We start from the raw sequence: 13,250 nt of genomic DNA on the forward strand, positions 1-13,250 counted from the left end.
ATCTTACAGTCTTGCTCATTTGCTCCCCCTGCTGTTGTGATCACTGCATCAACCCCCCATGTGTTGGGCTCAGAGAACCTTAATCTGGTCTAGAAATGGAAGCCCTGAAACCCCCGGGGGCCTCTCACATCAGTGGGAAGAGGAGGAGCCTGTGTGGGGGAGTCCTGACTCCCACCTGGGGTGGGAATAGCAGGTTTAATAGGTGGGTGCTGAACTCACTGCTTCCACATCAGAGCTTGGATTACCAACATAAAGAACTCAAAACAGTTTATTTTAGGTCATAAGAGAAATAAAGGTCATGCTTAATATCCTTAAGTCAAATCAGAACTAACAATTTTGCTCACATACAAATTATTCAAACCTTTCCCCTCACCAGGAAAGATCTTTGGCCTTTTCATCACTTCCTTTTCATCATGGGTGGTGCCTTTTCACTCATTCAGCTGGCAGAGCAAAGCTGATCCCTTGGCAATCCAGTAGTCTTTGGACCGCTTGGAGGGTAAGAGGATGGTTACCACGAAGTTGGTTGAATGGCCTAATTAAGGATACAGGGGGGAAGAAGGGTCATTACTGAAAGAATAAACACCTGATACAAACAGAAGATAGTGAGAGTCAAGGCTTATGGGCTCCAGCCCTGACTACGATGAAAGATGTTGGGCAAATAGTCCTTTAAGGGTTTCAGTCCTATATTCTATAAAACAAAGATTTTAGAACAAATGATCCTTTAGGATTTGTCCAGCTTAGACTTTGTATAACTTTATGAGTTATGTTCTAAGTTCTCTGCAGTTTGAATCTGGGAGCACTGGACTAGGATTCAGTTCTGAGCTTTCAGTGGGACTAAGGGGCATGCAGCAGTAGGTTGGGCATCCATTCATTCATCCATTTGTCCATCCATACATCCTTTTACCCTGCAGTGGTAGGCGCTTCAGCTCTGGAGATGAATAAACACAGTCATAGGTATTCTGTCCTCAGCTCTGTCATTTCCATTCTGCTATTGATCCCATAGTGAATTTTATACTACAGATATTGCATTTTTTCAGTTCTAAAGTTTCCATTTTATATATATTGCTCGGCTGAGTATATGTATTATTACACTAATTTCTAGTGTGTTCATCTTTATTTCATAGAACATAGTTATAATAACTGCTTTAAAGTGTTTATCTGACAATTCTGACATCTTGGTTGGCATCTGTTGTCTTTTACATTGCGATTTGGTCATATTTTCCTGGTTCTTGGTATTTTTGAGTGGTGTTAGATTGTATCATGAACATTTTGGATATTATATTGTATTGACCTGTTAAAAATTTTAGGAGAAAGTTAAATGTTTTTGGTTTGTTTTTGTTTTAGCAGGCAGTCAACCCAGTTAGGTTCAGATATATCCTGTCTTGCCTTCTAGCAGTGTTTCCAATGTTAGCTCAGTTTTCTAAGTTTCTGCTGTGCTGCTTTGGCTCTGCCCTGCCCATTGCTATTCAGGCATTAATCTGAGACTTGGGTAGTGATTTAAATCCTAGTTCAGTTCTCAAAGTCTTTGCTAGGCTGCTTTTGGTCTGTTCCATGTGTCAGGGATAAGTCTGAGACGTGAGTGATAGTTTAAGTTATAGTTTAGCTCTCAAAGCCTTTGTTATGCTGTTTTTAGTTTGTGCAGATTCGAACACAGAATTAAGGGACCACCTTCCACAACTTGCAGGGGCATATTTTCCTAGATCTCTGGCCAGGAAGATGGATTTTCTGTCACAGTTTCTGTCATCTGTGCCACTGACTTGGTGCAGCGCTGTGACTGAGCCTATCGTGGAACAGAGCTGGGCAAGAAAAAGTAGAGAAAAAAGCGGGTTTTGCCTCACACTCTTCTGATTGCAGAAATCCCTTTCTTGGTTCCTCTTGCCAGAAAGACAGAGTTTCTTTCACAATTTTAGTCAATAATAAGACAAATGATTCGATTAAAAATGGGCAAAAGATATGGATAGACACTTCACCAAATAAGATATAAATAAGCACATGAAAAGATGGCTAATGTCATTGTCATTAGGGAAATGAAAATTAAAACCATAATGAGATACAAGTATACGAGGGCTATCCAAAAATTATTTAGCCATGTAACCATTCTTGTTATATTAACAATGGCTAGATATTTTCCAGACAGCTCTGGTATATCATATACATTTTAAGACTAAAAAGATCAAGTGGTGGTGAAGGTATGGAGGAACTGGAACTCTCATACACTACTGGCAGGAATTTAAATGATGTGGCCACTTTGGAAAACAGTTTGGCAGTTTCTTAAAAAGTTCAACATATACCACGTGATCCAGTCATTCTGCTCCTAGATATTTATCCAAGAGAAATAAAAGCACATGTCCACACAAAAAACTTATATGTACCATTATAAATTAAAAAATACTTTTTTATAATTTTTATATTTGTCATAGGAGTGGGAGATCAAGGCATGTGATAGGCATCTACAGTTTAGTTCTATTCTGTATGCCACTCTCAGGAAACATACTTTTATTTTTAGGAGACAGGGTCCTGCTCTGTTGCCCAGGCTACATTGCAGGGGTGTCATCACAGCTCACAGCAACCTCAAACACCTGGGCTCAAGCAATCCTTCTGCCTCAGCCTCCCGAGTCGCTGGGACTACAGGCATGTGCCACCATGCCCAGCTAATTTTTTCTATATATTTTTAGCTGTCCAGATAATGTCTTTCTATTTTTCAGTAGAGATGGGGTCTCCCTCTTGCTCAGGCTGGTCTCGAACTCCTGACTTCAAGCAATCCTCCCGCCTCGGCCTCCCAGAGTGCTAAGATTACAGGCATGAGCCACCACACCTGGCCATATTAATACATCTTGACTCCTCTTTGGTTGCTTTGAGAATTTTCCTGATCTCTGATAGGAGTATCACTTTGGTATATCTAGGTTTCTTTGAAAATTTGATTGTTTATTTGTTGTATATTTTAGAAAATCATCTCTACCACTTTGTGAGATCTCTTAATCTAAGAACTCAAGTGTTTCTTTAGTTTTGGGAAATTATCAGCCATTATTTTTTTTCAAATATTCCCTCCCCTCCATTCTCTTTACTTTCTCCTTCTAGGTTGCCTGCTATTATAGATAAATGTTGAAAATTCTGGCTCTTTTCAAAGTGTCACTTATTCCTCCATCACATTTGTGCTGTATTTTATGGGACTTCCTCAGTTCATTGTCTTTGCTCATCGTTTAGCTGTCTCCCAGCTTATCTGTCGAGAGTGCTTTCTTTCTATCTAGCTCCTTTTTCCAGGGCTGTATCTCAGTTTCAGGTCTACTCACAGTTTTGCAGCAGGGCTTTCCATTTATTAGTTTATTTTTAAATCTCTTTCCTATGATGAGTCAAAATGGATTTGGTGAGAAAAAGAGATTTTGGTGTCTATTCAGGCCATCATTTTGAAACTGGAAGCCTCTGCTCATTAAACTCTATATTTTACTCATTAGATTCTACTTAATAATAGAAGCAAGCATTAATTTTGTAATATCAATCTACACTCAGTATTAGAACAAACAGAATTTAAAACATGTATAAATCTGTATGTTATAGTGGTCTCATTTTAAGTCTAGTTAATTGGCCCAAGATCTCCCTTTGATTGCAGTTTATATTTGGTCATTATTTGTACAAATTTTGAGAACATCCTCACCTGTGGTTGAGAGTGTTCCTGCCCGGGCCCCTGTTTTATAAAGTGGGGAGTGGTAAAGTGTTGGGTTTGGCTCGTAATTTTGTTGTGGCTCAAAATGCACCACAGGCAGCATTGGATTCATCTGTCCGGGCAACGCATCTTCTATCACCATGTCCTTATCGTCCCATCGAGAAGCATCCATGAACATCCCATGCACAAGAACGCCATCTTCAGGAGAGGGCAACTGAAAGATACTCACAAGTTTAACGGTGAGAGGAGGAGAAGGGGATCAGTACTTGTGGGCCATTTCTTACGTCCCACATCTTCACCAGGTTAATTCTAAAGAGCACACTATAAATTGCTGGTATTACTCACATTTTAGAGAGGACAACCCTGAGGCTTTGAGAGGCAGAATAATTTGCTTCTCAGTCTGACACCAAATCTCCCACTTCTCCCACCCCACCAGGATGCCTAATACAGGGCTACCCTTGGGAAGCCCATTTACGAGCTCCAGACTATCTGATATCATGATGCCGTGACTTTCCCCCTTCTCACAGGAAGCAGATAAGAGGGCTGGGATTATGGTCTGTTATTCTTAGCAAGGTCTTTCAAGGATGCCCTTTGAGAAGACATATATATCTGCAATAATATTTGCAGAGTGCTTATGGAAAATTCCCTTTTTTCTTGTCATTTTTTCCATTTTTTAAAAAAAATTATGCTCACTTTTTAATGTTTCTATTAAATGAGAGAGAGCGAGCAAGAGAGAGAGACACTGCCTCTGAGTCCTGTGATTGGATATCTGCACAGGTGCCTGATTTTTGCCAATTGTGGGGACCTGTGTCATCCTTCCTCAAACACTGGGTGAATTTGGCCAATTCTGGCCCCAGACCTTTGGATAATGGGAGCCTCATGTCTGCAGGCAGAGGATTAAGCAGTGCAGACAATTTGTAGTGCATATTACAGTGAATAGAAAGAAGGTACACTAAGTTCTTTTGGGCTGGTCTTTGCTTTTTGTTGTCCTGAGCTTTGTGTTTCTTGGGTGCAGTGCAGTGGGCCGTCCTGTTTTCGGGGCTGCTATGTATGCTTGTGCGGGTTTACTTTAAAACCATCTTGCTACCTACTTGCCAAGTCATGTGCAGGAGTCATCTGGGCAACCACTCAGAGGGAGTGCCTTCTCCTAAACTGCACAAAGGCGGCAAATGGGCTGACAGCCGCCCTGCCTGTGCCTAACAGAGGTAAAGCTGTCTCAACACATGCACCCCTTGCTGTCTCTTGCAGACATTTGCTGGGCAGACCAGGAGATGGGCCAGCTAGACAACATGAAGTCTCCACAGATCTCAGAGATCATAAGGCATTGCTATGGCTCAGTGCACATGACCCAAGCAGAGAAGTAGGGTGAATCGGGGTAGGGAGGAGGGACAGAGGCCCCTGGTGGTCACTGTAAACGTCTGTTTATAAGAGTCAAACTCCATGGCAGATAGAGTGTGCCAGCACAGAGCAGGGCCGGCATCCTGGAAGGCTCCGGTGAGGGCTTTTATGTAGTTGTTGTTTTGTCCTCCTGCAGCCTCATATACTCCTGACATGGGCCTGGGACCGCCCCCCCCCCCCCCCGCCCCCGCCGCCTTGGCCAAAAAGGGCCTCAAATAATAAGGAATGCATCTCTAAATTATTTTTCCTTACTTTAAAAACATTTTGATGCTAAAACAAATTTCTTCAAAGACATAGCCATTTTACTGTCATTTTAAGATACAAGCAATTAAGAGCCATGGATATTTCATAGAGTAAGCCATGAATATGGGGTTAATCTGGTTTTTGTATGTTTTTGCTCATCAGAGCAAAGAGTTGATCAACCAGATCTGAGTGGGGTGGATATTGATAGGGTTACCCAGGAGCAATTCCTACAGACTAATACCATGATATTTCAAGGAAAGTTTAATAAAAACCACTTACCCCAACTACACTGATTGGTCAGTGAACATTTTCTTGACAAAAAAGATCTGGAGCAGATCTTTGATTTCATGGCACATGTAGAAAATTCTGTTTATAAGACACGCTGGGGTGGACAGATGCTTTGATGCAGAGGCTCCCCTGTCCCATCCATATCTCAGTACATCTGAGCTGGGCAGCTGAGATTGACGGTGGCTGTTCTCACCCCTGGCTATATGCTGAAATCACTGGGGAACTTGAAAAAAATAATCATGCCTGGGACCACCCCTAGCGATTCTGATGCAATTCAACTGTGGTCTGGGCATCAGGATTTTTTAACAGCTCTACAGGTGATTCTAACTTGCAGCCATGGTTGAGAATCCCCGATATTCTGCAGCAGTAGTTCTCAAACTTTAGTGGGCTTAGAACCCACATAGGAAATGTTAAAATGTAGATTTCTGGGTCCCAGCCCAGAGGTTCTGATTCAGTAGGTCTGGAATGGGGCCTGGGAGTTTGCATTTCTAACAGGTTCCCAGGTGTGATGCTGATGCTGCTGGTCTGGGGAAACACTGCAGTAGAGGGAGTAAACTACACAGTAAACAGCTTGAACTGCTTCCTTAGTACATTCCTATTTGTTATTTAATGTGGTTATAGTTATGGAATGTATGAAGTTAGTATATCAATTCTGCTAGGAGGCAGCTGAATGAATGCTATAGATAAGGTTAGCCTATAATAATATTTATTGTGGGTGTAGTAAGTGCTGATTACACGACATTTGCCATTCCATTTACACTGCACTACAGCTCTGAGGTTGGCGGCGTCAGCCCCATTTTACAGATGAGAACACTGAGGTGTAGACACGTTGGCAATATGTAGTGGTCCAGCACACACAGCTGGAGAGGGAGAGTCAGAATCCAGACTCAGACTTGTCTGACTCTGAAACCCTTGTTTTTTGTCTCCTGCTACATTGCCTCTGCAAGATGGAGAAAGTTACTGTGGGTATCTAAAGAAATAAAATAGCATTGCTTTAAAAATATTTCTATAAGTCAGACTAATTTAGGCAGTTCCCACCTAGTCATTGCTAATTGAGGAGCTTATTTGGGGCTGTGATTACCATCCTGCCCCTCCTGCTCTTGCAAATGGGAGGTGGTAGGGGAGTGGGGCATGGGAGGTGGTAGGGGAGTGGAGCATGGGAGGTGGTAGGGGAGTGGGGCATGGGAGGTGGTAGGGGAGTGGGGCATGGGAGGTGGTAGGGGAGTGGGGCATGGGAGGTGGTAGGGGAGTGGGGCATGGGAGGTGGTAGGGGAGTGGGGCATGGGAGGTGGTAGGGGAGTGGGGCATGGGAGGTGGTAGGGGAGTGGGGCATGGGAGGTGGTAGGGGAGTGGGGCATGGGAGGTGGTAGGGGAGTGGGGCATGGGAGGTGGTAGGGGAGTGGGGCATGGGAGGTGGTAGGGGAGTGGGGCATGGGAGGTGGTAGGGGAGTGGGGCATGGGAGGTGGTAGGGGAGTGGGGCATGGGAGGTGGTAGGGGAGTGGGGCATGGGAGGTGGTAGGGGAGTGGAGCATGGGAGGTGGTAGGGGAGTGGGGCATGGGAGATCGGCTGAAATTTTCAAGGACAGTGAGATAGAGGCTACTTTGCTGGAACAGTCAAGTGGACAATACCTCCAGGTCCATGGGCAGTTCTTGTCCAAACTGCACTGTCTTGGCAGCTTCTATCACTGCAGCTTGATCCCGATAGGTAGGAATCATGTTGTACTTGAAACTCAGCTCATCTATAGGCAAATTGTATTTCCGAGCATGATTTTGAAGGGTTCCTGTACATATGAAAACCAGAAAGCTGGGTCCTCCAAACAGCACTGCTAGTCCATAAACCCTGGCCCTTATCGCCACGACCAGGCTGCCCTAGTGTTAGAGAGCTTCCTCTCCATAGAGAAGACCCAACTATTAACACCTTGATCTGAATAAGCTCACAGAGACAGGAAGCCTGTGGGTCACGTGGGAGGTAAGGACCAAGGGATGTACAGGTTCTAGCCATGGTTGGGAAGAGAGGGAAGGAGGCCAAGTCTGAAGTGTGTTGCCCTGCCCTGAGGGAGACAAACCCAAGAGGAAGTTTCAGAGCTGATCTCGCCACCTGCAGGATCTTGCCTGACTTGTTTTATATGGGCTGTTTATCAGGGATTAATAATGAGACAGATTGAGGTCTGGGCTAATTAGCCTCTAGTAGCCCAAAGGCCTTGGCCCCCTCTGGGCCTTTCTAGCCAGATTCCCCAGAGCTGATACAGGAACATCAAGAGTATTTCTTAGAGGAAAGGAAGCTGCTCAGAGCTGGGAACTGAGCAGGGGGAGAGCAGTTGGTGCCCTTGAGTGTGGGTCACACAAGGAATTGAAGCACATGCTGAGGGGACAGGGATTAGGTTGCTGGGGAACATCTGCTATTTCTGTTATCCTTTTTCTCCCTGCAGGCAAGGAAGAGCAGGATGTCACTGGGTTGCCCTACAACCAGTAGCCCCATTGTTAGGCCATTAGCAGCCTTGCCATCTCCCCAGCCCCTAGAAACCCTATGTGTACCAAATTGTAATCTTCCTGTGGGATTTTTCTAGGGAAAGCACTGGTACCTGTTAGAAATCCTTGAGGAAAGAAGAAACCGGAGATCCAGTAGGACTTAGGCTGTCCTCTTTTGAGCCACAACTGAAGAAGAAACATATTATGATAAATTTTGACACTTTGTTTCTGGGATGGAGTTTGTCTTCTAAATTGAAGTCCTACTTCGGCGGGCTTCTCAGGAGGCAGAGTCTAACCAGCCCGAGTTAGTCATCACCCCCATTTTGCTGCTTTCCCTGTTCCCCTTCCTTATCCGTCAGCCCGACGACTGCAAATCCAGAACCTGGTTATTACAAGATGTGTGTAAGAGAGAGACGGCATTAAAGTCACACCTGCTGTTTGGACCCATCTCAGATTGGTCAGTACTGCACAGTGGGGTCCCATGAACTAGAGCTGAAACCCCAAGGATGGCTTGGAATTAAAATGGAATGTGGGGATAAGGGCCTACGGTGAACGACATTATAATCAGTGTGAGACTTTCAAAGTAATAACATTCTGGAAGTTTCTGTTTCTCTGGGCTCCGACTATCCATCAATGGTTGTCAGCCAGAGCTTCCTGGGGACTTTAAGGGAAACTATCCTGATGCTGTCAGAACTCATCAAACCCCAAAGAAGCGAATTTTCTTACATCTACAAATGCGGTCCTCAGAATAAGGTCTTTGACCCATGATCCTAGTGGCTTCAGGGACGGGTAGGCTGTGTTGGACCAGAGAGAGGGAACCTGGTTGTTGAGGAAACTGTTATACACCTTTTCCATTTCTTCAGACATCACCACAAATCCAGCAATGGCTTTGTCAAGTGTTTGTAGAGAAATCTGAAAGAACAAAAAAGGATTGTTGCCCTTTACAGATGTAGTTATCAAGTGTCAATGACACTCATTCTTCGTGGCAGGTGCTGCCTTGGCTGAAGGGCCCGCTTGCCGAGTTCCACCCTCTCTGCACACTGTCTGCTGGGCCAGATCCTCTAATATTTCATGCATTTTTACAACATGTGACCATAGGGTGTCACATTTGGGGGTTGTGGGGAGGTTCAGACAGTTAATAGCAGAGTCCAACACAGCGGAAAGAAGAGAAGGAGAAATGTCCCTGAAACCTGGAGAAATGGCTGCAAGAAATGCCACCATCCAGCTGTTCTCCAGGCCAAAGGAAAAATGGGCCTGATAGTGATTTGGGAATCACGGGGCATGGGAAGTTGGGGGAGAGGGGGAGTAAGAACCACCTCGTGCCACTGGCCATCTCTGCCCACGGCATGCCCACAGCCCCCAGAGTGAGAGCAGAAAGGGGAGATTTTTAGATGAGACCAATCTTCCAGCTGCATATCCCTTCTCCACTCCTCCTCTCAACAGAAGACAGAGGCAGGCAGTAGTCCTGGGAGAAGCTGGCTGGCAGCAGAGTATAGGGTGCTATTTGCCACCTGGCTAAAGACACAGCAGAGCATAGAGATGGGTTATGGCCCTTATGGGTTCCAGTTTTGTGAAAACTGCCATATATTGGGAAAATACCATAGGAAGATATTAGAGGTAAAATTTATGTTGATTAAACAACCAATTAACTCCTGCGACCACATGTACATAGTCCTAAGGATAGGCAATGTGTGGATGAAACAAGGCTAGTCATCTTTCCATTCTTTTATAGATCTATTCTTTGCTCCCCTTCTCCCCATGCCTTTTTTCTTTTCTTTTTTTTTGTTTTTGAGACAGAGTCTCACTCTGTTGCCCGGGCTAGAGTGAGTGCCATGGTATCAGCCTAGCTCACAGCAACCTCAAATTCCTGGGCTCAAGCTATCCTTCTGCCTCAGCCTCCCAAGTAGCTGGGACTACAGGCATGTGCCACCATGCCCAGCTAATTTTCTTTCTCTATATATTTTTAGCTGTCCATATAATTTCTTTCTATTTTTTGTAGAGACGGGGTCTCGCTCTTGCTCAGGCTGGTCTCGAACTCCTGACCTTGAGTGATCCTCCCGCCTCGGCCTCCCAGAGTGCTAGGATTATAGGTGTGAGCCACCGCACCTGGCCCCCATGCCTTTTTTCATAAGAGGCAGTGGTAGGAAAAAGAAGAGTTTAAATTCAATTTTTTGAGGACCTGAGGAAACATTTGCAGTAGGGTACAGGAAGGAGGCCTTCAGCCAGAGCCAAGATAGTGCTGCGTCTTAGACACCAGAAGTGGAAAAAGGTAGCAGAAGACTTATCAAAAATGCAGGGAGAACCACAAAATGAGAGATGGAGGGATTGGACTTCTAGGGCCTTCAAGGTCTGCTTAAAGGAGAAAAAGGTCACAATACAGTGGATTCTCCCAAAGGAGGCAGCTAACACACAGATGTACTAAATGGGAGAAAGTGTACTTCAAATACTTTCCTTCCCCTACAGCTAGAAGCCTAAATAACAGGGTGGCCTTGTCACTCCAAGGGCCTGCCCTGTCTCACAGTTCTGTGACTCTCTGGGGGACTGCGAGCTCCCAGGATGGTAGCTCCTGAGGCCGCTGGGTGCTGCCACCTTCCCTTGGCCTTTCTTGTTGCCACCACAGTACTGGCTGGCTGTTCCCAAGGGGAAGTGAAGGTGAGGCTGGGAACAAAGCCAGGGCAAGGCGAGAGTAGGCCCTGAGGTCTAGGACTAGAGGTCACGATGAGGAAGGCCCAGGGTGCAGGCACAGCCTGGGTGGGCACTGCCCCTCCCTCAGATGGGAGCTCTTGGCTCTGATTCCTGATGGCCCTGCAGTCTGCCTCTCCCTGGGCTCTTCCCCTTACGCTTCCATTAGGTGAATTCCTCCATTATTGGTGGACTGGAGTTTGCTTGACTAGAAGAAGTGACCATGGGGAGACCCAAGAGCCACACTGGTTCACTTGTACATTGAAACATTCATGGAAGATTTAGTATGTCAGTTATGAAGGAAACAGAGATGGCTAATATACCAATTCCCTTGTGTTTAAGTTCTTTGTCAGAGTAGCCATACTTATGGAGGGATAATTACAAAAAATGTAGTGAGTACAATGATGGACACAGACCATCTGAAATTATGGAGCTCTAAGGAGGGGCTCCTAAAGTCATCTGGTGGTGGAGGGAAAGGGTGCTGTTCCAGGAAAATGTGATGGAGGAAGTGACATTTGGACTTGCCTATCTTTAGGTAGATGAAAAGTCATGATGTAGAAAAGGCAAGAGATGAGTAGCATCCGTTTCCTTTTCCTCCTCATAACAATAGGTATTAGCTGGGTACATAGCACTCCATCTAGAGACTACATTTCCCAGCCACTCTTGCAGCTGGGGTGTGGCCATGTGACCGAGTTTTGGCTAATGGGATATAAGAAGAAATGTTATCTATAGCTTCTGGATCACATTTTTGTGAGGAAGCTGCTTTTTCTTGGCCCTTTCTTTCCCCCTTCCCACCAGCTGGCAAAAGTGGGAATTGGAGCAGCCATCTTAGACCTAGAGATGGAAGTTACCTGCTGAAGCTGGAAGAGCCAACCTGCTCATCCCTGGATGAGCTCACAAAGCAGGATTAACTACCTGGCCTAGACAAGTTTCCTCTAGGCTGTTGTGGGAAAGTAAAGGTAAAGTGAATTTCCATCTTGTTTTAGACTGTATTGTGGGGGTCTTTATCATAGCAGCTTAATCTGTTCCCTGAGTCATTCAATATAGAAGGTGATAAGCCCCAACCTGGCTACCTGGCCTGCTGACACTGGTGCACACCTGACTAGATGCCATAGTTCCAAGGTGAAAACTTCACATATTCAGTTGACTCAAGGCCTGCCTAACCAGCAAGCCTCGGTGTTGCCTGCCAAGCAGCAATGTTGGAGACTTTGCTTTCCTAATAGGGGGCAGAAATGGTCTTTGGCTTTAAAAGATCCCCCAGTTCTCTACCAGTCTTATCCCCAAGCCTTGACCCTGGGCTAGGTATTTGGTTCCCTGCTTAGCAGTAACACTTTTCTTGTTAATGCTCAATACTTGCTCTCTAATAGTGTTAATTTTTCTGTTCTTAAAGTTATGCACAAAGAAACTAGGAAGTCCTTTAACCATCATTACAAATCAAGGTGATCCAGAGAGAAAGTATCTGTGAGTTTAAGGCAAAGGATCAAACGGTTGTTTGCAAATTTTAGTTGCATTGAAATCATCTGGGGATATTGACGTATTCCCAGGCCCCACCTTAAGAAATTTGAACTCGGTAGGTCTGGAGTGGGATCAAGGGCTCCACATTTTGAACACATACTACAGGGGATGCTAATGCAGGCATTTTGTGGCCCACACTTCAAGAAACTCTGGTTTTCATAGTCTTGCCTTAAGACATTATCAACTGCGAACTAGACATTAGGAACAAGCACTGAATCACTACTAATGAAGTACCTAGGTCCCTGATCAATTTCTAGTGAGTCAATGATAATTCTAAGGGTGTAAATTAAGATAAGGAGGAGACTGAGGATTTGTACTGTTACTTATTCACTCCATCATTATTAGAAAAAGGGAAGACAGACTCGTGAGAGGAAGATACATTGAATTTTAGACAAGCTGGGTTTGAAGAGTTGTTAGTGTATCTAAATGGAAAAGTTGAAGCGATGGGAATGGAAAATTCTAAGCACACTCATGTTATTGTACAATCCTCTACAAAGCTTTGACAGCCAGTAGCAACAATGGGTGCTCTCATACATGGATTAACTTGAGCAGGTTGTTAAACCGGTCCACTTCCTGTCCAAGAACCGTGGTCAAGGAGTTCAGGCGTCCTTGGGGATCCTTGACGAAAAGGCTCTCAGAAGCCCCCTCCATTTCCAGTTTTTCTGAAACACACAGAGCTAATTCCTCAGGTCAAGTCATTAGTGGTTTCTGTTCTCATAACTCTACTATTATAATGTGCTTATCTTCACATTTTTCTAAAGCCAACTTCTCTCATTATTTAAGCCTGATATATAGGGCTTAAATGTGATATTTCTCTAGTTCAGAACTCTTTGGTGATTCACCTGTGTTTATCTATAAACAATCCATATTTTCATCTTCTTTGCCAGTGAGAGCCCTGGGACAGGGGAGGGTAGGTCCTTGATTGCTGAAGTAAATGACAGAGACTGGCTGTGCTAATGCAGAAAGAAGGTGTGAACTGGAAACAGGAGAGAA

The 13,250-nt window shown here is 44.8% G+C and overlaps 1 protein-coding gene across 1 annotated transcript in view; it reads right to left on the reverse strand.

Moving 5' to 3' along the window:
* Positions 1 to 241: 241 nt before the first annotated feature.
* DNAH6 (dynein axonemal heavy chain 6) overlaps positions 242 to 13,250 on the reverse strand; it is a 236,266-nt gene continuing 223,257 nt past the window's right edge. Inside the window, exons 71-76 of the mRNA XM_069494279.1 lie at positions 12,792 to 12,919; positions 8,787 to 8,972; positions 8,174 to 8,246; positions 7,221 to 7,372; positions 3,653 to 3,875; positions 242 to 532 (exon numbers count right to left, since the gene is read on the reverse strand). Coding sequence (XP_069350380.1) covers positions 429 to 532; positions 3,653 to 3,875; positions 7,221 to 7,372; positions 8,174 to 8,246; positions 8,787 to 8,972; positions 12,792 to 12,919 — 866 coding nt within the window. The 3' untranslated portion in view covers positions 242 to 428. The remainder of the gene's footprint in view (positions 533 to 3,652; positions 3,876 to 7,220; positions 7,373 to 8,173; positions 8,247 to 8,786; positions 8,973 to 12,791; positions 12,920 to 13,250) is intronic.

Source organism: Eulemur rufifrons, chromosome 19, assembly GCF_041146395.1.
Source record: "Eulemur rufifrons isolate Redbay chromosome 19, OSU_ERuf_1, whole genome shotgun sequence".
NCBI classification, from domain to species: Eukaryota; Metazoa; Chordata; class Mammalia; order Primates; family Lemuridae; genus Eulemur; species Eulemur rufifrons.